This window comes from Balaenoptera acutorostrata, chromosome 19 (assembly GCF_949987535.1).
Source record: "Balaenoptera acutorostrata chromosome 19, mBalAcu1.1, whole genome shotgun sequence".
Classification (NCBI taxonomy): Eukaryota; Metazoa; Chordata; class Mammalia; order Artiodactyla; family Balaenopteridae; genus Balaenoptera; species Balaenoptera acutorostrata.
In genome coordinates, this window is record NC_080082.1 from 13,429,949 (window position 1) to 13,453,807 (window position 23,859).

Consider the following 23,859-nt stretch of genomic DNA (forward strand, 5'->3'; position numbering starts at 1 on the left):
TGTGGTGAGATGGGCTTGAATCCAAAGAATGGGAACTGGTGAGTGTGACCCCAAATGGAGCATAACCTGTGCCCATTCGACTGTTATCCATTCAAAGACATATTTACTGGACAATGTGCCAAACACAGTTCCAAGTGCTGAGAACATAGTCGTGCATGAGATTTAGGTTCTGTTGTCAGAGGGCAAAGCTTGCAACTAGTGGGAAAGGCAGTCAACACTGATCTAATTTAGTGATAGGTTCTATAAAGGAAAGAAAACAGGGTGATGTGATAGTAAGCGGGGTGATGGAGTGGATGGGGAGCTTCTGCGAGGACAGAGTGAATGATTCCTCTTCCTCTGGTTCAGACTAGCAGGGAAGGTGCAAAGAGTAAGATCCAGCCCAGAGCTCAGGTCTTCTTATCCTGCCTCTGAGGTTGGGCCAGGCTAGCAGACTGGATTTCAGATCTGCACTTTGGTAACAGGACAACCATTTTATGCGCAATGTTTATCTTTAGAGATGGTAAATACATATGCCTGGTAGCTACAGATATAAAACATTTCTCAAGCAGACATGGCAAGAGTAGTGAAACGTCTGTTCATTCATTTACAAACCTAGTGACATGAAAAGAAAATCTTCATTGAAATCCAGCTTGATAGAAACTGTGCACAATGTTAATACCACATTTGCAGAGGGCAGAAATGCTCAGTCACCCTGTGTGCCTGCCATCACCAGGGCTCGTGAGAAAGATCCCATTTACTAAAGTGCCTCAGGGAATTCCCTGGTGGTCCAGAGGTTAGGGCTCCGGCTTCCACTGCTGAGGGCCTGGGTTCAATCCCTAGTGGGGAACTAAGATCCTGCAAAACGCAAGGCACAGCCAAAAAAAAAAAAAAATTATAATAATAATAAAGTGCCTCAAATGCCCTCAGGACCATATGCTGATGCAACACAGGGACAGAAAAGGCTGAGCTGAGCTGGACATTTACAAATGCAAAGAATGAGTTGTAGCCTTTACAATAATTACAGTGGTGTTTATCATACATCCCAAGAGTTGACCAGAGAGTAGAGCGTTAGCTGTGCTGTTAGAAAACCCTTCACTGAAACGAGCTGCACTTTTGACCCCACACCCTCTTGTTCTGGGAAAAGAGAAGCTGTGTAGAGTGAATGGTTACCTTCAGACAGAAATGAAGGTACTTTTTCTTCCTCCTTCACATCTCCACCCACCATGTGACACTCTGCATTATGAGGCACTAGAATATAGCTTGGAAGAAAGAGGTCCCCCAAGCTTCAGTTCTTGGTGTGCAAAGCAAATCCTGGCGTTGATCTTTTGAAACAGGCGCTAAAAGTATCCTCCCCACCTCTTGTAATTCCTGTCCTTGAGAGAATGAAAAATGAGAGGGTAGAAGGTTTGCAAAGGATAAAATAGATGCACCTAAATATCAGGAGAGACATGGCCCATGAAGAAATGTGTACTTCTGCAAGGGCTGCATACACTCTTCTCAGAGGATTCAAGAATCACAGAAGAAATAACTCTGGTCTTTAATAGAAAAAGAGAAGTCAAGATCATAAAAACACTCAATCCTCTTGAAAAATAGTGCATCAGTTGTTATGAGAGCCTACAAAGCACAAGACAAAATTGACAATGAACGGAGCCTTAGGACTTAGCATTTTAAAGTGGAGGCCAGAAATGGCAATGGGGAAGGGAAGCAGGGAGAAATCTAAACAGCTTGTTCAGTAATTACTGCTTGAAAACAATGTAATTAACAGGTTAAATATCACTATTCCGTCCACCATTTCCTATAGACAACTAGATTTCTCCCAAATTCACATGCCTGGGAGATGGCTCATCATAAGTATTTGTGACGGGACTTCCCTGGTGGCACAGTGGTTAAGAACCTGCCTGCCAATACAGGGGACACGGGTTTGATCCCTGGTCTGGGAAGATCCCACATGCTGCGGAGCAACTAAGCCCATGTGCCACAACTACTGAGTCTGAGCTCTAGAGCCCGCGTGCCACAACTACTGAAACCCGTGCACCTAGAGCCTGTGCTCCACAACAAGAGAAGCCACCGCAACGAGAAGCCCATGCACTGCAACGAAGAGTAGCCCCCACTCGTCGCAACTAGAGAAAAGCCCATATGCAGCAACGAAGACCCAATGCAGCCTAAATAAATTTTTAAAAATATTTTTTAAAAAATTTGTGACTATTTTCCCTCGAAATTGCCACATCCAGGTATCAGAAAGATTTCCCCAAGAATATACCTCAGATCTGTTAGTCTATTTCCTCTTCTTTTTTGGGGCAGCTGGTGACCCTAAGCTTTAAGCCCAGAGCTAAAATATTAACGTATGTAGCTAGCATGGAGGCCTAGAATGCCTTGAACTTTCATGTAACAGAGTAGCAAAAGGCAGTGTCTGTTCTCAAGAAACCAGACCTCATACGGGTTGTCTTGTGTGAGTTAACTGGCAAGTGAGAGCATGTAAGGCTGTGGGCTGGCATGGTGACACAGAGGTCCCTGGAACTTTACTGCCACTCCTTAATAGCAGAAGCCCTTTCTTTCTTGTACACTGCTGAAACCCGTCACCCAGCAGGATGCCCGGCCACAAGAGGCCATCCATTAAACAAAATTGGTTTGTGTGGTGAGATGGGCTTGAATCCAAAGAATGGGAACTAGCGAGTTGGCCCAACACGCAGGGGAGGCTGTACCATTAGATCACTGTCCATTCAGAGAATATGTACTGGACTTTGTGCCAAGCACTATTCTAAGTACTGAGAACATAGCCCTGCACGAGATTTAGGTTCTGTCGTCAGAGGGCAGAGCTTGCAACTAGTGGGAAAGGCAATCAACAAACACTGATCTACTTCAGTGACAAGTTCTATAAAGGAAAGAAAACAGGGCGATGTGATAGTAAGCAAGGCGATGGGGAGCTTCTCAGAGGATGTAGTGAATGATTCCTCTTTCTCTGGTCCAGACAAGCAGAGAAGGCGCAAAGAGTAAGATCCGGCCCAGAGCTCAGGTCTTCTTATCCTGCCTCCGAGGTCTGGCCGGGCCAGCAGACCGGATTTCCGATCTGCTCTGCTAGCGATTCGCCCAAGAAGACCCAGGCGACTTCCAAAAAACAAAGCGGCTGTCAGTCCAAGAATCTTCTTTACGCCCTGACTAGAGTGTCTTTGGGCAGCAGACGACGTGGGACAAGACCTGGGGACTCGCATAGAAGGAAGAGAGAACCCCCGCCCTCCCCACACTGCAGCGGGGCTGCCGCCAACTCGGCCGGCAGGACTGCAACTGCAGAAAGAGCAGGGTCCGAAGGTAGAGTCCTAAAGCGGCCCTCAAATACCAGGGCTGCAGCTCGCCGCCATCTTGGCGAAGGCGACCCCCCCCCTTTAGGGGCGGGGCCTCGTGAGACCAAAACAAGCCCCACGTGTCAGGGGCGGAGCCCTACCCACTAACGTCATGGTGCGCGTGCGCGAGTGAGGTCACGCGCCGGCGTACCCTTGCTAGGCACCGTAAAGCGCGGAAGGTCGCCGTATCAAGCTTCCCCGGAACTTTTTCTTCCCTCCTGTCCCGCCCCCTTCCCTATCCCTGTCCCACCTTCCGGCCCCCGGGACCCCCGGCAACGGTTGTGGCTGCTGACCCGCTTCAGCCGGAGTGTTGCTGAGCGCGGAGCCCGAGGGCGCCCGTGAGGTAAGGAGAATCTTCGGGCCGCTCTGGCGTCCCCGTCCGCGCGGACCTTGGCGGCCCGGGACCCCCAGCGCCCCCCCCTTTCCGCTGTGGTCTCGGTCAGGGGGCTTCCGGCGTCCCTCGTTTCCCGTCGGTTCTTCCTGGTCCTCGGAAGGCGCGTCGCGGCGCCAGGACTCCGCCCGCCGGGGACGACAGCGCGTCGCCCGGTCTCCCTCAGCCTCTCTGCGGCGGTGGCGTCTCGCGGACCCGTGCCCGGCTGCCCGGGGCCAGCGCACCGGCTCTGCCAGGCGCCCGCAGCCTAGCCCGGATGCCCAGGGCGGCCGGGGTAACCTCGCTCCTGATGCCCGCTTCGGGCAGGCAGCCCCCACCCCCACCCCCACCCCGCAGCGTGGGTCGGGCTTGTCCAGCTGGGTCGTCTCGGCAGGTGGAATTGTTTTCCCGCGTGGCAACGTGCGGTCCGCTTGTGCTTAACTAACCGGTAAAAGTGCTGCAGAGTCAGCGGTGAGGTTAGGTGGAAACGTCCAGGCCGGGGCGGTGAGCTCTCTTTCCAACGTTTGACCCTTTGGGCCTGATGTGTATGACACCGAGATTTGATTCAGGCATCTTCACGTCCGTTTCGCCCGTGCCTTGTAAGCATGTTGTCGGGGGCTGCGGGGCGGCGAGGTAGCCGGGCTGAAGGGGACACGTTCCTAGGGCTGGAGATTTGTATTAAGTTCTCAAACTTGGCTGATCACCTGGTGCACTTGTTGAAAAATACAGCACCCTGGACCGCAGGATCAGAATCTCCAGAGAGGGAGCCTGTGAGTGTGTGTGTGTGTGTGTTTTAAAACACGTGTGCCAGGTGGCTCTCGTTTGGAGGCAGGTGTGGGAAATGTTGTGTTAATCCGCCTCTTCTCACCCAGTCTCCCTCGTGACCAGCAGCCAGTTTGTACAAGGTGTTGTGACCACGCGGAGGAGCAGCTCAGGAGTTGGAGCTGTCCTCTTGCTCTTGTTGGCGTAAGCAGAGCTGAGCATAACCAGCGTCAGTATTGAGATTGTTTAGCAGAAATTCTTCTCCTTAGCAGAAATTGAACACATAATTTATTTTCAACCAGGTGTGTGTTTTACTTTGTTGTTTTTGACATCTTCCATTTCTTGTCTACTGGCTTTATCTCCTTTGCTCTCAAGCTTTATTTTGCTTTAGCTGCCAAACCTACTGCAATAGACTGTGATGCCTTCTGTACCTTCATTGTTTGCATCCACTGTAAATCCTTCTTTTTTGTCCTCACCACTTCACTGACTCTTGAAGGTCATGATGAGCACAAGGACAAAAATCCTTTTCTTGGTTCTTATCATCCTGGCCTTTTAGTATTATTTCTTCCATTGTGAAACTCATCTGTTGTTATGTTTTTAATGCTACCTTTGCAATTCCTTTTTTTTAAAATATCCAGATGTGTGGTAACAAATACCAACATTTCAACTGCACATGCTATCTTCTTCCCTATATTTGACATTTTGTAGTTAGCTGGAGCAGTATAAGAAGCACTGGTGGGCATTAAGGAGGCTTGGTTTCTTTTTTTTATTTTTTTAATTAATTAATTAGTTAATTTATTTATGGCTGTGTTGGCTCCTCGTTTCCGTGTGAGGGCTTTTTCCAGTTGCGGCAAGTGGGGGCCACTCTTCATCGCGATGTGCGGGCCTCTCACTATTGCGGCCCTCTCACTATCGCGGCCTCTCTTGTTGCAGAGCACAGGCTCCAGACACGCGGGCTCAGTAGTTGTGGCTCACGGGCCCAGTTGCTCCGCGGCCTGTGGGATCCTCCCAGACCAGGGCTCGAACCCGTGTCCCGTGCATTGGCAGGCAGACTCTCAACCACTGTGCCACCAGGGAAGCCCTGCAATTCCTTTTTTCTATTAGGGGAAGTGCCTTGTGGTTCTGGCCTCCCTCACAGCTACCCTTTTTTAATCATCTAATCCTAACTTTCAGGTAGCATGAAGTAATGATTCGATGGCAGACTGTAGTGCTGAACTGGCAGGCTTTGAATTGAGGCTCTGCCACTCACCGGTATTGTAGGATCTTGGATCAGTCACTTCACGTCTCTGTGCCTCCTTTTCCTCAAGTGTAGAGTAAAAATTGTAACACCTTCCTTCTAGATTTGTGCGGGTTAAATTAGTTGTCGGCATGAAGCAGTACCTGGCACGTCATAACTACCTATAAGAATATAACCTTTTTAAGAAAAATGATACCAGGTTATTCAGAGATCTCCTCACATCTGGGGGCCTAGCCTTGAGATCTGAGTCATCACTGAATTTTTTCCCCATCTCCTTTGTTCTCTGTTCTCATGTATTTGTCAGGTTGTATTTCCAAGGTGCCTACGGTGACTGCTGGGAAAACCCTGATCAAGTTATAAGTGGTCCCTGCTCTCAGAGAGCGCCATTATCCCAGGGGGCTAAAGGCTACCACTTTCCAAGTGCTTCTGAGGCGCCACTTGCCACGTTGTTCCTGTATTTCTGCTTTAGTCTTGCAGCAGCCACGTGAGGTAGGTATTCCTAGCCCACGTAACAGACGAGCAGCCCGAACCACAGAGACTGAACAACTTGCTCAAAGTCATACAGCTAATGAGTGGTGGGGGAGATTATCAGACCCAGATCTGTCTGCTTCTGAAGTCTGTTTCGTCCTCACGCGGCTTGCTGTTTTTTTTTTTTTTTTTTTTTTTTTAAACATTTTTTTTTTTTTTTTAATTTTATAGCTACTTTATTTATTTATTTATTTTATTTTTGGCTGTGTTGGGTCTTCGGTTCGTGCGAGGGCTTTCTCCAGTTGCGGCAAGCGGGGGCCACTCTTCATTGCGGTGCGGGGACCGCTCTTCATCGCGGTGCGCGGGCCTTTCACTTATCGCGGCCCCTCCCGTTGCGGGGCACAGGCTCCAGACGCGCAAGCTCAGTAGCTGTGGCTCACGGGCCCAGCTGCTCCGTGGCATGTGGGATCTTCCCAGACCAGGGCTCGAACCCGTGTCCCCTGCATTAGCAGGCAGATTCTCAACCACTGCGCCACCAGGGAAGCCCGGCTTGCTGTTTTGCTTCCCTGATTGGCAGACAGACCGTTACAGAGCGTGGCTGGCTCTGAGCTGGGGCTTGTGCAGGGTGTTTGGGGGAATATAGAACAGTTACCTAACTGAGTGTTGGGGGGAGAGTGGGAACAAATAAGATGTCAAACAGGCTGAGAGCTGCAGGGATTATCTTTATTTGGGGGGAGGGGTGGCAGGAACTATGCCAGTGAGAAGGAACAGTCTGCACAAATCCCAGAGGTGGAAGAGAAAGTTCATGCCTGACACGTCTGAGGAATTAAAGTACTTTAGGTTTGATTAGAGTGTGAGAGGAGAGAGAGAAATGAGATCAGAGATAAGAAGTGAGCCGGGTCTTGCACTTCGTATTAAGGAATTTGACTTTTTCTGAGGGCACCAGATAGTCATTGAAGGGTTTGAGCAGGCGCACGAAATAGGATCTTCATTTCAGAGATATGCTCAGGCCTCTGTGTGAAGGCTGTGGGGCGTGGGGAGAATGGTGTGCAGATTAGAGGCGGGAAGCCCAGTTGGGAACCTTCTGCAGTAAACTGAGAGAGGATGGCGGGCTGTGCTCAGTTCAAGGCAGTGGAGGTGGAGAGTAGATCCATTGGAGGGAGATTTAGGATGTAGGGTTGTTGGTTAGGCCTTGATGATTGACTGGAGAGAGGAGATGAGAGAAAGGGAGGAATGTGGGATGACACCCAGGATTCTAGTATATGGTGTTCCTGGGGGACACAGGAAGTGGAGCAGAGTTGGAGATTGGGGAAGATGGCTTTACCTTTTGGATGTGCTCAGTTTGACCTGGGGGAGTCCAAGTGGAGGTGGCCCTTCTTCCACTAGACGTGCAGGTCTAAGGCTCAGGAGTGCTGTGGGTTCGGCCATCAGTCATGGCAGGAAAGGGAATCACCCTGAACAGTGGTGGATGGGGAAGAGAAGCTGGCCTCAGGGAGCCCTGGGGGACGTCAACACAGAGGGAAGGGCAGAGGAGAGAAGCCAGCAAGATGTGATTGGGGCAGAAGGCGTCACAGAAAACAAGGAAAGAGTGTGTGAATAGGAGGGAGCGAGATGGTGCCCAGAAAGTGCCCTTGGAAAGTAGCAACATTTGGGTTCCTGGTGAGGGGAGTGCAGTGGCCGGGTGGGGCAGGAGAGAGTAGGATGGGGGAAAAGTGAAAAACAAAATATAAGCAATCTTTTCTGTACATTATTGTGAAGTAGAAAAGACAGGTTGTGAAATACATGTTAAGAAATTTTTGCTTAAAAAGTCCACTGGCCGACTGTGCCATCACCAAGGTAATAAAAGAAGGACTTAAGACAAAGGTGGTGGCAAACAAGTGGACATCAGGGCAGCTCACTGCTGCAAAAGTAACATTCTGGGAAAATATAATTGACACTGGTATTGGTGACCTTTGAGTGGAGGGAAATCTTAACTTCCTCCTGTTTTTCTTTTTTTTTTAATAAATTTTATTTATTATTTTTATTTTTGGCTACATTGGGTCTTTGTTGCTGTGCGCGGGCTTTCTCTAGTTGCGGCGAGTGGGAGCTACTCTTGTTGCAGTGCATGGACTTCTCATTGCAGTGGCTTCTCTTGTTGCGGAGCACAGGCTCTAGGCGCACAGGCTTCAATAGTTGTGGCACGTAGCCTCAGTAGTTGTGGCACGCGGGCTCAGTAGCTGTGGCTCGTGGGCTCTAGAGCGCAGGCTCAGCAGTTGTGGCGCACGGGCTTAGTTGCTCCACGGCATGTGGGATCTTCCCGGACCAGGGCTCGAACCCGTGTCCCCTGCATTGGCAGGCGGATTCTTAACCACTGCACCACCAGGGAAGTCCTTTACTTCTGTTTTTGATTTTTTGCAGACCATCATTTTATAACTTAGAATTTTAAAAATTAAAAATTGCTAATTGAAGAGTGTTTTGGAGCTTTGTTTTATTTCTTAAATCCCCTGGGCGGGGGGAGGGGGTACTTGAGCACATCTAAATGCCGAGGAGAAGGAGGTAAATGTGAAGGTATGTGAAAGAGCGAGGACAGTTGATGGAGCTCGGTTCAGGGAAAGGGGGCAGGAAGGGGGATCCAGGCCACCGTAAGGGATTAATTTCTGACCCTGTGAAGGAAGGCAGAGATGGTTTGCTGATGCAGGGAGGTTTACAGGTGGGGTTTTGGGGAATAAGATGAGACAGGTTATCTCCTTTGATGAAGGAGGAGAGGAAGTGGTGTTAAAGGTTGGGAGAAAAGCCATGTTATGGGTTCAGAACCCGGATGTAGAGAGAGCTGTGCCTGTGGCTTAATAGGAAGTAGCCCGGAGCTAGGCAGGGGTGCCTGCTAGCTTAAGGCACAAAGGAACAGGGTCTTTTCCAAGCGTGACTGAGTGGTAATGGTTCAGAAGCAAGGAGGATGCCGACCGTGCCTCTTGATGGTGAGGTCAGTGGAACAGGGCTGGCCGTGTGACAGTGACAGTTCCCTCAGGAGAGCTGCATTTCCGTTAAGACAGAGGGTGGAGAGAACATTAGTGAAGGGGTGGGTGCGTCACTTTTGTAAGGGTGTTCTAGAGGACCCATAGAGAGGTTTTAGGGGAGGAAAACAGATGGTTTGGAAATGGGGAGAGAAATTGGTCATGTGGAGGTGAGCTTACAGCTAGACTAGCTGTGTGGAGAAGCTTCCATCTTGAGACAGAGTTTGACAGGGACATGAGGCGTGGTGGGGCCTAAAGTGGCCAGAAGAGTTAGTCCCTAGTTGGTTGGGATTTCTCTTGGGATGCAGTCTGTGCCTGCCCTCGTCACAGATCTGAGAGTCCTCTGACAGATGGGTGTTGATACGTGGCCTTAGGTGATTCAGGCTGATGGTGGAGCGTGCTGGGTCCTGAGGCTGCTGGTGGACATGTGTTGGTGACTTGCTAGCCACGTCCTACCCTCATGTCTGCTTGTCGCCCCCATTCTGGTCTTCAGGCCTCGTCTTCCTGTACGTCTGTGACCGCATAGTCTGTGAGCAGGTCTTTCTTCAGTTTCTTGAAACTTGAACAGTCCCCTGTTTTGCTGTTAGATTAATTTTGTTAAAACCCTGCCTTTGTTATATTCAGCCTGTGGTACTGGACCAAGTATCAGAGCCTTCCATGGTCTGGCTTCACCGTACTTCAGTTTCTGCTATTACCCAGGGTTCATAGAAGCTGCGGCCTCTGGGCCAGGTCCTTCGCTGTCATCCACCAGTGGGTTCTTGGACTCTTAAGTCAGTAGAAATTGAGGCAAGGCTTTATCGGGACTCAAGGGAGCAAAAGCAAGCGGCGGGTTCCCTTGCTCAGTGCCCCGGGGTGGGGGCAGATCGGTGGGTGGGGCCAGGGGGTGGCTCAGGTGGCCTGCCCACCCCCTTGGTGGTGCTGTGTGCAGGGATCATGCGCAGGACCCTGCTTTTGCTTCTGGCACCTCAGAAATGGCAGGTGGGTTTTGGCCTGTTTGTATCTTTGTTCTTTTTGCCCCCGCTGCCCTGCATGCAGTTATTTTTAGTCCCTTATTGTTTCTCTGTGTTCGGTTGCTCCAGGAGATGTTTGTCCTGGGGCAGGCACTGCAACAAAGGGTCCCAGGTCCCAGCCTGTCTCACAGGCAGTTAGGGTCAGACTTGTCCTGCAACTTGATGGCATGTGCTTCCTGTCTCTGTCCCGATTTTGCCCCTCCCAGGCTCAGCTTAGGTCTTACTCTGTACACGATCCTCGTCCCCGTGGACCTGGCCTCCACGCTTTTCCTTGTCTAGCTTAGGATGTTCGTTGTCTTGTAGAAATGTGTCTTGGTTACAGCCTGTGACTGGTGTGTAAGTGATCAGCCTGACGGGACTCCTCATCCTCTGCTCTCAGGAGCGCACACCTGGTACCTTCAACTCCCCACATCGCGTGGAAGCACGAGGCGAGCTGTCCTTCCCTGCAGCTTTGAACCCCGTCTCTCTCTCTCTCCTCCTGGGCCTCATCCTTTGTTCTTGCTTCTCCTTTCTCACCCGTTTCTTCCCTTTTTACTGGCTCATCCCCCCAGCAGTGAAACATGCTTAATAGCTCCGGGCCCTAAGCGCAGACCACCTTGCTCGGCTCCGAGCTCCTCTGCTCCCCTCAGAGCACGGTGTAGCAGTTGCCTCACTCCCTCACCTCGCTTACTCTTTAGTTTGTTCTAGTCTCTGTTCTATCCCTGCCATTCCCCTGAGAATGTTCTTTTTGAGGACACCTGGGGCTCTGTGCTGTCACATCCGGTGGACACATGGCCGTCTTGCTCCCCCCTCGGCACCCTCTGTAGTTACCGCTTCTTCACACATGTTCCTCTCTTGGCTTCTGTGCCCTCTGCCTGGTTTTCTTTCTACCTCACTGGCCACTCCTTCTCTATCTCTTTAGCCACTTTTCTTTCTCAGGACACTCTGTGCGTCCACAGCGTTCAGTCCTGTTTGTAGTCCTTTCCTTCTCTTCCTTGTGTGTAAATGCCGGGAGCCTTGGGGGTCTTGTTCCTCGAGATGCTAGGGCTTCAAATATTGTACATATGCTAATAACTCCCGGACCACACCCCCAGGTTTCAGGCTTGGGAACCCAGCTGCTGTGCCCTGTTTCCACGTGCTGCCTGCTGGGTCTCTGGCTGTTGACATCTAAGACTGGGGCCTTTCACTGTTCACACACATGCACCCCCTCACAGCCCCCCTCCCTGTGTCTGGTCCATCTCACATAATTCGTGGTCCCAGTTGCTTACCCCACAAACTTAGCCATCATCCTTATTTCTCCGTTTTTCCCGTTTTAACATCCAGTTTGTTGGCAAGTAAGTTCTGTCTTTTCTACTTCCCAAACAATCCAGTCATTTCTCTGACTCTGCTGCCACCATCCTTGTCTGAGCCACCATGGTGTCCCCCCTGGAGAATTGCCGTCGCTTCCTGACTCACCCCTGCTTTCCCTGTCCTTCTAGGAGCCTTCCACGGAGCCAGCCTGATCTTGGAAAAACAGACCAGATTATGTCATTGCCCTGCTTTAGTATTTTCCTTTGCATGTAGAATAAATCCCACTCCTCGTGGTGGCATCCAAGAGCCGTGTACCATTGGTCTCTGCCACCTCCAGCTCGGTCTCAGGTCCCCTCCCCTCCCTCACGTGCTGTGGACACACTGGCCTCTTTTCTGTGCTTGGACTCCTCAAGCTCTGTCTCACTTCAGGGCCTTTGCACATGCTGGTTCTTCTGTCCGAACACTCACATAGCTGGTTCTTTTTCATCCATCAGGTCTTTTCAAATGTCACCTTCTTTGTGACCATGATATTTTGAGTGTGCCCCTAGTGATTCCGTCGTACTAGCTTTGTTACTTGTTTTATTTGTATATCGGCTGCTTGTCTCTCTCTGTCTCAAATGTAAGTTGTGTAAAGGCAGGGACCTCGTCATTGGTCTTCATTGCTGTATCTATACCTAGCAATGTGTCTGGAACTCAGTAAGTCCTCAGACATTTGCTGAATGTACAATTATTGTTCTGTGTTTCAACACTGTCTCGTTAATTTATGCTCTTGGTTTTCTCTGTCTAGTTTGAATTCTTGGGATCTGCTTCTTACCTGAGTGAGAGCACGTCTCCCAGTTGCTGACAGACGTGATGTTTTACTGGTTGCTGTCGGTGATCCGAACACCAAGAAGCAGCCGAGGATGGCAGAAGTGGTCCTCAGCCAGAAGCGGTGCGTCAGCTGCCAAAGCGCATTCTGTGGCCCTGCCTGCCCAGGCACAGGTGGTCATCTGTGGTGGTGGTATCATGGGCACATCTGTGGCCTATCATCTCTCCAAGATGGGGTGGAAGGATATCGTCCTTTTGGAGCAGGGCAGGTAGGGATCAGCTGGACATGGCTTGTGGCTGTGCTACACTGATTATATGGGCTTCCCTCATCCCTCTCATTTCAGTAACACTGACCCAGCAATAGCTAATGTAAGTGTCACTAAGTAGCATAAGTAGAATAACAGAAAAGTGAGATCTTTGGTACTTTGTTTTGCGATGCCTAATACTCCTGTTTTCTGGTTTTCAGAGAGATGGCAGATTGGAACATAAGTAGTTAAAGGATGTGTTTATTTCCGGTTCAAAGCACATCTTATCGTCTTGCTCTCTGTTGTAATAATACAGCAATAAATCCTGAGACTCAGGTGCTTCTTCTTTGAGCCAAAATGAAATTGGCTACATTCCTTCTTATTTCTGTTCCTTTTCAGTTGATTAACTTACTTCAGAACAGTTTAGATTTATAGAACAATTGCAACAATAGTGCAGAGTTATCATATACCTTGCATCCAGGTTCACCTACTATTAACATCTTATATTAGGATTAATGTTTCAATTAATGATGCAATTGTGATACATTATTTTAAACTAACGTTGCTGCTTTATTCGAATTTATTCACTTTTCACCTACTGTCCTTTTTCTGTTCCATGCTCTTTATGTTCTGTTGCCTACCACAAATTGGGCAACATTTAAAAAATTTAAAGTGTGGTTATTTCTGAACAGATGATACATTTACATAGCTCAAAATCGAAAATGTGTAAAAGAGTATACAGGGAAAAGTCTCCATCTGCTCCCTGACCTCTAGCTACAAGTTCCCCTCACTGGAAGCCAGTTAAGTTCCTTAGGTACCATTTCAGATACTCTTCTCCATGTATAATCAGATATGTATTGGTAGGTATGTATGTGGGTATATGCATATTCATTTATTTTTTTTCCCTTTTTCATACGAGAAGTAGCATACCTTAAACAGTGTTCCTCACCTGGCTTTTTTCATTAAGGTTGTTCCATTAGGATTGGTGCATAAAAGTGTTCATTTATTTTTTATGGCCGTAAAGTATTCTGTTGTATAGGTGAACTCCAAAATTTTATATCATTCTCATGTTGATGGACGTTGCAGTTGTTTCCATCTTTGGATGTTACAACAGTGGTATAATGAGGAACCTTGAACTTCTTGTATTCACCGATATATGTGTCTACCTAATAGCATTTGCATCTATCCTGCAGGCTGGCTGCTGGCTCTACGAGGTTCTGTGCTGGCATCCTAAGCACCGCCAGGCACTTGACCATTGAGCAAAAGATGGCAGACTATTCAAACAAACTCTACCATCAGTTAGAGCAAGAAACAGGGATCCATACAGGTAAGCAGGTAATCTAGACTCTTACTCAGTACTGTATTTGGTCCTGTACCAAGTCAGCTTGTGATTTGGTAATTCAGACTTGAGTTTTAATACAGGTTCTGCCACTTGTCAGGATATGACCTTGGGCAAGTCACTTAGCTTGTTGAGCTGTCTTCACTTTCCTTATCTGTAAATCGAGGGCCTTCAGTCAGTATCCTAGCTCCTTTTCAGATTCTATAATTCTTATAAAGTGAAAGTTTTCCTGGGCCATTTCCTATATATTTCACTCATTGAAGTATAGTAAGTGGCAACACTTGGCTCCTAAATGAAGAGGAGGAGAAACAACTCAACTTTAGGTGCTTGGTAGTTAAATCATAGTTTGACCCACTGCACTTCAAAAACTGATATTAAGGATATTTCTAACTAGAAAGCATAAACATGTATTTCTCCTTACCTGTGTGATTAAGAGGGTAAGGACACAGAATGGTAAGTTAAATAATACTGGAGTAAGTAGGAACTGTCCCAAGAAGAGGAAGACGAAGCCACGTTATGGTCCCATATGGTAACAAGGTAGAAAGAAAGTCCAGCACTTTGTTATAAGGTGATGGGTTAGCTAGAAGCCCAGAGTCAAACCCAGTCTCGTGTCTGATGAAGCAGTTTGGTGACCACAGTATAATCATGAGAGAGTAGTGAGGCCCAGTGATGAAATTCAGGACAATGCCTATATGAGGCAGACCTTGCATAATTCAGATCACAGATACTTCAAGATTAATACTGACAAAAATTGGTAGCTTTTCTTTTTGCCAACTGAAGTGTAACCTTATTTGTAAATTGTAACTTAAGACTGATTTTCTAATAACTTGGATATGATAGACATGGACCTAACTGTATTTCATTCCTTTTTGGTTGGATTTAATTTAATGACAACAAGGTAACTTGAATCAGATACTAACCAGTATTTGAGTCAGAAGAGGGTCCACATAATGAGCCCAGAAATGGAACTGCTGACTCCTGGTCCTTTGGTTCAGTTACTCGTGCTTTATTGAGCCTTGCATGGCTCAGCTGGTTAGATTCCAGAGGAATCAGGGCTGCAGGCTTCTTTTCTGTAAGGTAAGTTAGTCTAGCTTTTGTTCGAGGTCATTGGCTGGAATCCTTTATTGGGCCTGATCTCTCTTTGATGTCTGTGGGGCAGTGAGGAAGTCAGGCAACAGAGAGTAAGGGCATCCCCCTCAATCTGTCACCCCCATTGTAGTTCACCAGTGATGCAGTGAAAGATGATGTAGGGACTTCCCTGCTGGAGAATTCTGTTGTCCAGCAGAATGTACAGGTGTGCATTCCAATGACTGCTGTCATTCAGTGGACTGCTTTGAGATATTAAATAAGTGACATGTGTACAACATAGATTTGATGATAACATATAATAAGCTAATCCTCTGAAAATAGTTCATTCATGTGAGGTGTATGTTAACTGCTTTCTACTCTGAATTACTGGGTCATTCCAAGCGTCCTCATTATGCAGATACTAGTTTCTGCAGTGCTTCTTTTGCACATGATGTAATTTTTGTCAAGTGATTGAGCATGATAATCTAAAAGTTTTAATAATCTTTGAAAGTATTCCACATATTATTTGATCTTAAAATAAGGAAGGATCATTCTTTTTTTTTAAATTTGTTTATTTTACTTATTTATTTTTGGCTGCATTGGGTCTTCGTTGCTGCGTGCAGGCTTTCTCTAGTTGCAGCAAGCGGGGGCTACTCTTTGTCGTAGTGCGCGGGCTTCTCATTACGGTGGCTTCTCTTGTTGCAGAGCACGGGCTCTAGGTGCGCGGGCTTCAGTAGTTGTGGCATGGGGGCTCAGTAGTTGTGGCTCGCAGGCTCGGTAGTTGTGGCACACGGGCTTAGTTGCTCCGTGGCATGTGGGATCTTCCCGGACCAGGGCTTGAACGTATGTCCCCTGCATTGGCAGGCTGATTCTTAACCACTGCACCACCAGGGAAGCCCAGATCATTCTTTTACAGATGAAAAACCTAGATGCAGGTAGATTAAACCATTAATTTACCAAGTCGGTGACAAATCAATTTTTAAAAATTATTTAGTGGGTTAGAAGGAACTTTTAAAAAGGTTTAAACATATGCAATAAGTTATATACTCATTATAATAAATATGAACAATACAGAAATCTAAAAATAAAAAGTGATCCTCCCCACTGAATACCCACCAGAAGGTTACTAGTCTGTGGTTACTTTGTATGTATATACAGGTCTACTTTTTTTTTTAACCCAAATGAGATTGTATTAAGCATATTATGTACTTTGTTTTTTCCACTTAAGAACATCTTGTACAAAAATATACGTGCATGAGATTGGTAAAATAAAATGGAACATCCCCACAAAGGATTATTAGGTAGATGTAAAAAGAAGGAGGAAGATGTCTGTGAACTGCTATGGAGTGATCCCTGTGATAATTGTTAAATGAGAAAAACAAGGTGTTAAGAAGTATATAAAATGTGCTACTTTTGTGTAAGAACTAAGAAAAAATAAGAAAATTTGCAAATGTATACTTAATTTTGCAAAGAAAGAAACATAGGAAGGATAAACCGGAAAGTACTGAGGTTGGTTACCTCCCAGGGTAGGTGGGAAACAGGGTGCAGGGTGGGGGCCTGGGGGGTAGTGGTATTTCTGGCCTGACTTTGTGTAGTTTTGACTTTTAGAACAATGTAAACATTTCGCATATTCAAATATAGAATAAAACCGTCAGGAAAAGGGGGGAACGTTCAGTGGAACACTATGAGAAATAATCTAGTTGCGTTTCGTATGAATGACAGCTTTACTGCAGGGGAAGAAGGAGGAACACACCCAGGGGCTTCTGATCTCAGTATGTAGACTCCACCTTCAGTCGAAGACACAAGGAAATGTGAACAAACATTGACCCCTAATTAGCAAGTTTGTTTTTCACAGTGGTATGGACAGTTGCTTTCTGTGTACCCCAGGATTGAGTAAAGGAGTAAATATATTGAGGATAAATTTACCACTTATAAAACCAGGCTCTGAAATTTCAGTTTTCCGAACTTGGCAAACTTGTCATGTCAGTGAAGGGCATATTTATCTGATGATTTCAGAAGGAACAATAAAATATTTAAATTATCGTGACTGTATTTCCTTTTTAAGAAGACACTTGATTGATTCAAGTTTTTGTTCATAAGACCTAAGACTCATTGCATTCTGGGGGGGATTGTCATTGACTCAGGTGTAATAGTGGTCGTATCCAGTACATTGATTGCAAACAACAGGAATTGGGCTAACTTGGGCAAAAGGAGTTTGTTGGAAGGCCACTGGGGCCTGTAGAGTTGGCAGGAGGCTGCCAGCTGGAGGCAGGGTGGAGGCCAGGTTGTAGGGACCCAGCAGCAGCCAGTCCCTCCGCTGGAACAGGAATCATGTGGCCAGGACGCTGCTGCTCCTGAGATGAGGGACGTCCAGCCATTCCCCTCCTTGCTCAAGACTCAGTATTCCAGGAGGATCAGATTGGCTGAGCTTAGGTCACAGGCCTGCCGGCTGTACTGAGGCGGAAGATGTGCTGAGTGGCCTTCACCAAGGGTTACTCTCCCACCAACAATAGGAGGAGAAAGGGTCTAATTATAATTACATAAACGAGTGAAGAATTGATGGGTCACAGTTACTTCTCGTGCCACGCCCCCCCAAAAAAACACAAAGGTTTGTTCAGCAATGGTATCCTTCATTTCTAGTGTAAGAGTGATTTTATGTACATTAGACTCATTTGATCCTCACAAAACTGTGAGCTGAGAATGTTTGGGACGTGGCAGTCCAGGACTCATCACGGGTCTCCCACTTTACAGTCTAGTGGGCTTGCCACTCTGCCCCCCTGCATTTGGCCTGGTCTGTCTCAGTTTGGGCTGTTTTTTCTTCCAGGTTACATAAGGACAGGCTCAATCTTTCTGGCCCAAACTCAGGACCGGCTGATCTCCCTGAAGCGCATCAATTCAAGGCTGAAGTACGTATGAGGCTAGAAGCCTGTCCTGACTTTACTGTCAGCTGACCTCTGCCAGAGGGCAGTGAATGTCATTGTCCCCCTGTGTTCTGTGGCAGTGTTATAGGCATCCCCTCCGAGATCATCTCCCCCAAGAAAGTGGCCGAACTTCACCCTCTCCTCAATGTACACGACCTGGTGGGGGCCATGCATGTCCCCGAGGATGCAGTGGTGTCCTCCGCTGATGTGGCTCTTGCCCTGGCAAGTGCTGCCTCCCAAAATGGTAAGCAGGCTTTGGGGTTAGGAAGGAAGAGGTCGTCTAAGAAAGCATCTCTCAGTAGGCAGGAACACCAACCAACTTCCATATCGGGACACTGGCTCCTAGAATTTTTGTCTTAATATAGTATCTGTTAATAAATATTTTTCCTCAGGGCCACATTTTTCTTATTAAGTTCCAAGGAACTGCTTTTAGTCCTGTTTAAAGCACTTCAGATTTAAGGGCATTTTCTCCCCCACAGGACTTGAGAATCTCTAAGGTTGAAACACACCTTGGGGATTTAATCTGCAGCTTGGATCATATCCTGATGTTGGAATGAATGGGGGGAAGACTAATCAGTGTCCATGGTGTTATATACTTTGGATGAACTGATTCATGATGTACGGAGATTAGGATTTAAGGATGCCCTATGGCACTTTTTCTCTCCTACCCCTTTTATGATCCCTGGAATTTTTTTTTTTTTGGCCATGCTGCGTGGCATGTGGGACCTTATGTCCCTGACCAGGGATGGAACCCGTGCCCCCTGCAGTGGAAGCGCGGAGCCCTGAACACTGGACCGCCAGGGAATTCCCATGATTCCTGGAATTTGATTACATACTAAAGTCAGTTTTTTCAGTTGGCCTGGTATTTTCAGTCTTGGGAAAGGTCCATTTACACAGTCTCAGGATGCGGTTCCAGGAGTTTTTTGGTTTTTAAAATTAAAGGCCATCATCAACCTGGCCTCTTCCGTGTTCGTTGAGAGTCTGCTGCAGGTGCCTAATTCTGAAACATCAGATGGTGATGCCCCAACTCTTTGTTTACCTTGGAACAGGTGTTCAGATCTATGACCGGACAACTATTCTTCATGTTATGGTGAGGAAAGGTCAAGTCACTGGTGTGGAGACTGATAAAGGACAGATCCAGTGCCACTATTTTGTCAACTGTGCCGGTCAGGTAGGTTAGCGACAATACTGGGTCACTGCTTTTCTTATTTAACTTTTGTCTCCAGGACTTTTTTTGGGGGGTTGGGGGGGGTGTGGTACAGACGTATAGTTAATATTGTGATGGACTAAGCAAATGTCAGGGACCACATTGTTTCTTGTTTGGACAGGAAAACTCAGAATTCTCTCACTCCAAATCGGAAGCCTGTTCTTATTCCTCAAATAGTAGCCTGGGTGACCTTTTCCTTCCTCCCCGTGGCTAATTGGCACTGTCCTGGTCAGGAAGGCCAGGAGAGAGTTGGGCATTGACAGAAATCAGTCCTTGGCGTCAGGTCTGTCTGTGGTGTTTCATTTCATCCTACCACCCAGCAGATGAGTATTAGGCTGTTTTATTGTGTCAGGAGCGTGGATTCAGTTTCCAGGACACTAAACTGCTGCTGCTTTGAAGGCAGGTTGGTCCCTTGCTTCCCACTCCACAGTCCTAAGGGGGCTAGGGCCACACTGCCATGTGGAGTTCTTTATGATTGGTATTTGGGGTTTGTGGTTGAGGCCAGGCGTTTTGTTAGAAGGGCCTCACTTGCCCCCCAAGAGCTCCTTTCACGAGCTGGGAAGTCTGTCTTCTGCTGCTCGGAAAGCAGGCTTTGTGGTTTAAAGGCTGGAGTGTTGCTCCTCGTCCAATACCTGAACTAAAGCAGGCTGGAACTTGGCTTCCCACAGCTGACGTGGAGGCAAGAGCGCACAGAAGCCACTTGAAATTAAACTCTTTTCAAGAGGCTGCACTTGCTCATTTGTCTTTCTGTTCCTCTTCCACCCACAAATCAATCTGTCCGTTTGTAGTGGGCATACGAGCTGGGTCTGTCCAACGAGGAGCCGGTTAGTATCCCGTTACATGCCTGCGAACACTTCTACCTTCTGACTCGCCCCTGGGAGACCCCTCTGCAGAGCAACACACCAAGTGAGGACTTGCACTTTGTTTTTAATCTTGTTTCCTTGCCCCTGTTCTGTCCTCTGCAAAGGAAGACTTTCTGCTAAGGACAGACTGCGCTGGAAGAGTCTTGTCTTTTCATTTCTTTTCTGAAGCATGGTACAGGGAGGTGGACCCCATTCTAACTTGACTTTAATAACTCTTTATGAAAGGATGGACAAAGTGGGCATTGCACTTAAGCAGTTTTGTTTGTTTGCAAGCTAACGGGTAGTCCCGAACAGAGGTCTAAACTGAGAGTGTTTGGAACGTAACCTAGAGTTCTTGACTTAATGCTACACGTTGTGGAGATGTCACAGGTGAGCTATAAACTCGGGCTGTTCAGAGACTCCCAGCGCTGTAGGGAGGGTTTGATACCACTTGGAGGCCTTCATCCCTGGAGTGGGCTCCGCAGTCCCCCCTTCTCTCTGGCTTTCACATGGCTCAGTGGCAGTTAAGCAGTTTGATTCTGAGAACTAGTCAAAGCTTCTAGGTAAGTGATCTGGTTAGGGATAATCTGAGAAACAGTCTCCACTGTAAATCTGAAAGGGAGGATCCTCCCCCATGACCGGGAACAGTATTTTAAAGCTAATGAATGCCTGTGTTCACTGAATGCTGTTTGGTTAATAAGTCCAATTTTGGGTGTTTTTGTTTTGCTGCTTTTTCTGTCCATTTAGACAGCTGGCTTGCCTCTCAACCCTGTCTTCTCCTCTACCCCCCACCCCCTTGTCATTTCTCTTCCTCAGCTATTGTGGATGCCGATGGAAGAATTTATATTCGGAACTGGCAGGGTGGCATCCTGTCTGGGGGCTTTGAGAAGAACCCAAAACCAATTTTCACTGAGGGCAAGAACCAGCTGGAGATTCAGAATCTACAGGAAGACTGGGATCACTTTGGTGTGTGAACTAGATTCTAACAATATTGCCTTATATTTGTCTAAGATGTTACACTTTAAAGCCTTTTCAGGAACACAGGCATACCTCATTTTATTGTGCTTCACAGATACTGAGTGTTTTTTTTGGTTTGGTTTTTCAATTTTTTTTTTTTTTGAAGTATAGTTGATTTAGTGTCATGCCAAACTCTGCTGTATGATACTGAGTTTTTTATAAATTGAAGTTTGTGTTGAACAAGTCTGTTGGTACTATTTTCCAACAGCATTTTCTCCCTTTGTCTCTCTGGCACATTTTGGTAATTCTAACAATATTTCAAGCTTTTTAATTGTTATGGTTGTTACGGGGATCTGTGATCAGTGCTTTTTGTTGTTACTGTTGCAAAAGATATGATTTGCTGAAGGCTCAGATGATGATTAGCATATTTTAGCAGTAAAGGTTTTTTTTGGTTTGTTTTTGTTTTTTACTTTTTTTAGAAGTTTTTAGTAATACACTGAAGTCTAAGTAGAAAATTTTTTTAAATGATCTTTTTTTTGAGGTATAATTGATGTACCATATACAAGTTTCATGCATACAAACAATATAGTGATTCACAATTTTTAAAAGTTACGTTCCACTAATAGTTATTATAAAATATTGACTACATTCTGTGTTGTACAATACATCCTTGTAGCTTATTTTTTTTATACATAGTAGTTTGTACTTCTTGATTCCCTACCCCTATCTTGTCCCTCCCCTTTTCCCTCTCCCCAACAATAACCACTAGTTTGTTCTCTGTATCTGTGAGTCTGTTTCTTTTTTGTTATATTCACTAGTTTTTCTTTTTTAGAGTCCACATATAAGTGATAACATACAGTGTTTGTCTTTCTCTGACTCATTTCACTAAGCATAATACCCTTCAAGTCCATCCACGTTATTGCAAATGGCAAAAGTTTTTTTTTTAAGAGCTGAGTAGTATTCCATTGTGTGTGTGTGTGTGTATATATATATACACACACATCTTCTTTAGCCATCTGTTGATGAACACCTAGGTTGCTTGCACATCTAGCCAAGTAGTTTTTAATTTACATTGTTTTTGGTTATGTACATTGTTTTCTTAGACATAATGCTATTGTACATACAGTAGACTATAGTATAGTGTGAACAAAATTTTTATATGTACTGAGAAACCAAAAAATTCACGTGACTCTCTATATTGTGATATTCACTTTATTGCGGTGGTCTAGAACTGAACCGAGGTATACCTGTAGTTCCTTATTTGATCTTTGTAACAGCCCCTTTTGGTGGTTACAGAGGGTAGTCTACAGAGTTTGTCTGATCTAAGGATACAGTTATTGGTGAGCAGATTCAGGGACCTAAAATTAAAATCTTGGTTTAAGGGACTTTTGGCTTATCACTTACTTGCCTAAAATCATTGCTGAAATTTTAGGCTGGGAGGAAACCTTCTTTTGATAGGACTTCATTTAAAATTGAAGAGAATTTTAAGAAGCAAAATAGTTTCATTAATATGTTCTTTTACTCAATTTTTAAATAATTTTAATTTAATTTATCGAATAGGTAATATAGTCACATGGTTCCAAATTCAAAAGATATGAAAGGGTCTATAGTGAAGAGTGTCCTTCCTTCCACTTGGACTTAAAATTTTTTTTCTTTAAATTTAGGAAATTTCAAACTTTTAAAAGTGAAGAGAATAATATAAAGAAATCCCATGTACCTACCAGCCAGCTTCAGTCTGGCTTCATCTTTACCACTGTCCCCCTGGTTCATTCCCTGATGAGGGACTTACCTTAAAACAGGCTGAGGATCTGTCTTTTGCAGCTGTTCCAACTTAGGAAAACATTGCCTCTTATTGCACATCTCTTTGGGGGTCATTTAAGAGCTTTTCTGTGAGTCCTGATCCCTTTGAGATTCTATAGCCAGATGTAGTATTTACTCTTCCAGAGCTCCTTTCCCTTCTAAAGAGTATCTTTTTTCCTCCGTCTTTATGCCAAGAACTCTGTAGGAATGTCCCATACTTTCCCAAGGCTTCTGCTTCTGATAGATGGCCCAGTTGGCTCATCTTAGAAAACCTCCACAAAACATTTTCTGAAAGGAGAGGGGGAGTAGAAAAGTGTAAGGGGTAGGGAGTTTTGAATCCCCTAAAGTTGAGGACTGTGTTTGGGTCTGTTTTTGTTGCTCAGAGCCCCTGTTGAGTTCCCTGCTGCGTAGGATGCCAGAACTGGAGACTCTGGAGATCATGAAGTTGGTGAATTGCCCCGAGACCTTCACCCCGGACATGAGGTGCATCATGGGCGAGTCCCCTTCAGTGCGGGGCTACTTCGTCCTGGCGGGAATGAACTCTGCTGGCCTTTCGTTTGGTGGAGGAGCTGGAAGGTAAGTCTTTCCCACTCAGGTTCGGCTTGCAGGGCTTCTTCCTTTCTGGAATTACTTCTGGTTCATAGGGTTTGTGATATACCTAATCCAGTATGTTCATAATAAGAGGAAGACACATGTCATGAGAGAGTTGTCCCCTTGAAAGTATTTGCCTTGGGAGGCTCTCCCCATGTTCCAGACATGTCATTGTACAGAATGTTTTTGGAACTCCTCTTTTTGAGTTAGCCTTGGAGCCAGTGGGATGTTCTTCTGTACTACTTCAGTCATAACAAATGTTGGTCCTTTGAATATGTATTTGAGTTTGGAAATAGCCAAGTGTGGTGAGTGAAGTAGAAGATCATGCTGATCACACAAGTTTTTATTTTCAAATTTGGTACTTAGAAAAATTAAGCAAGGGACTTCCTTGGTAACACAGTGGTTAAGGATCTGCCTGCCAATGCAGGGGACACGGGTTCGAGCCCTGGTCCGGGAAGATCCTACATGCCGCGGAGCAACTAAGCCCGTGCACCACAACTACTGAGCCTGCACTCTAGAGCCCACGTGCCACAACTACTGAAGCCTGTGTGCCACAACTACTGAAGCCTGTGTGCCACAAATACTGAAGCCCGCATGCCTAGAGCCCATGCTCCGCAACAAGAGAAGCCACCGCAGTGAGAAGCATGTGCACCACAACA

The 23,859-nt window shown here is 46.3% G+C and overlaps 1 protein-coding gene across 8 annotated transcripts in view; it reads left to right on the forward strand.

Moving 5' to 3' along the window:
* Window positions 1–2,845: 2,845 nt before the first annotated feature.
* LOC102998432 (pyruvate dehydrogenase phosphatase regulatory subunit, mitochondrial) overlaps window positions 2,846–23,859 on the forward strand; it is a 39,904-nt gene continuing 18,890 nt past the window's right edge. The window contains exons 1-10 of one of the 8 annotated variants that reach the window (XM_057533875.1): window positions 3,302–3,660; window positions 5,991–6,175; window positions 12,211–12,499; window positions 13,669–13,802; window positions 17,707–17,788; window positions 17,884–18,047; window positions 18,853–18,974; window positions 19,799–19,916; window positions 20,669–20,818; window positions 22,993–23,185. In XM_057533875.1, the coding sequence (XP_057389858.1) occupies window positions 12,276–12,499; window positions 13,669–13,802; window positions 17,707–17,788; window positions 17,884–18,047; window positions 18,853–18,974; window positions 19,799–19,916; window positions 20,669–20,818; window positions 22,993–23,185 (1,187 nt within the window). In that variant the 5' untranslated portion in view covers window positions 3,302–3,660; window positions 5,991–6,175; window positions 12,211–12,275. The other 7 variants (XM_057533874.1, XM_057533877.1, XM_007198264.3 and 4 more) reach the window with 7 other exon arrangements.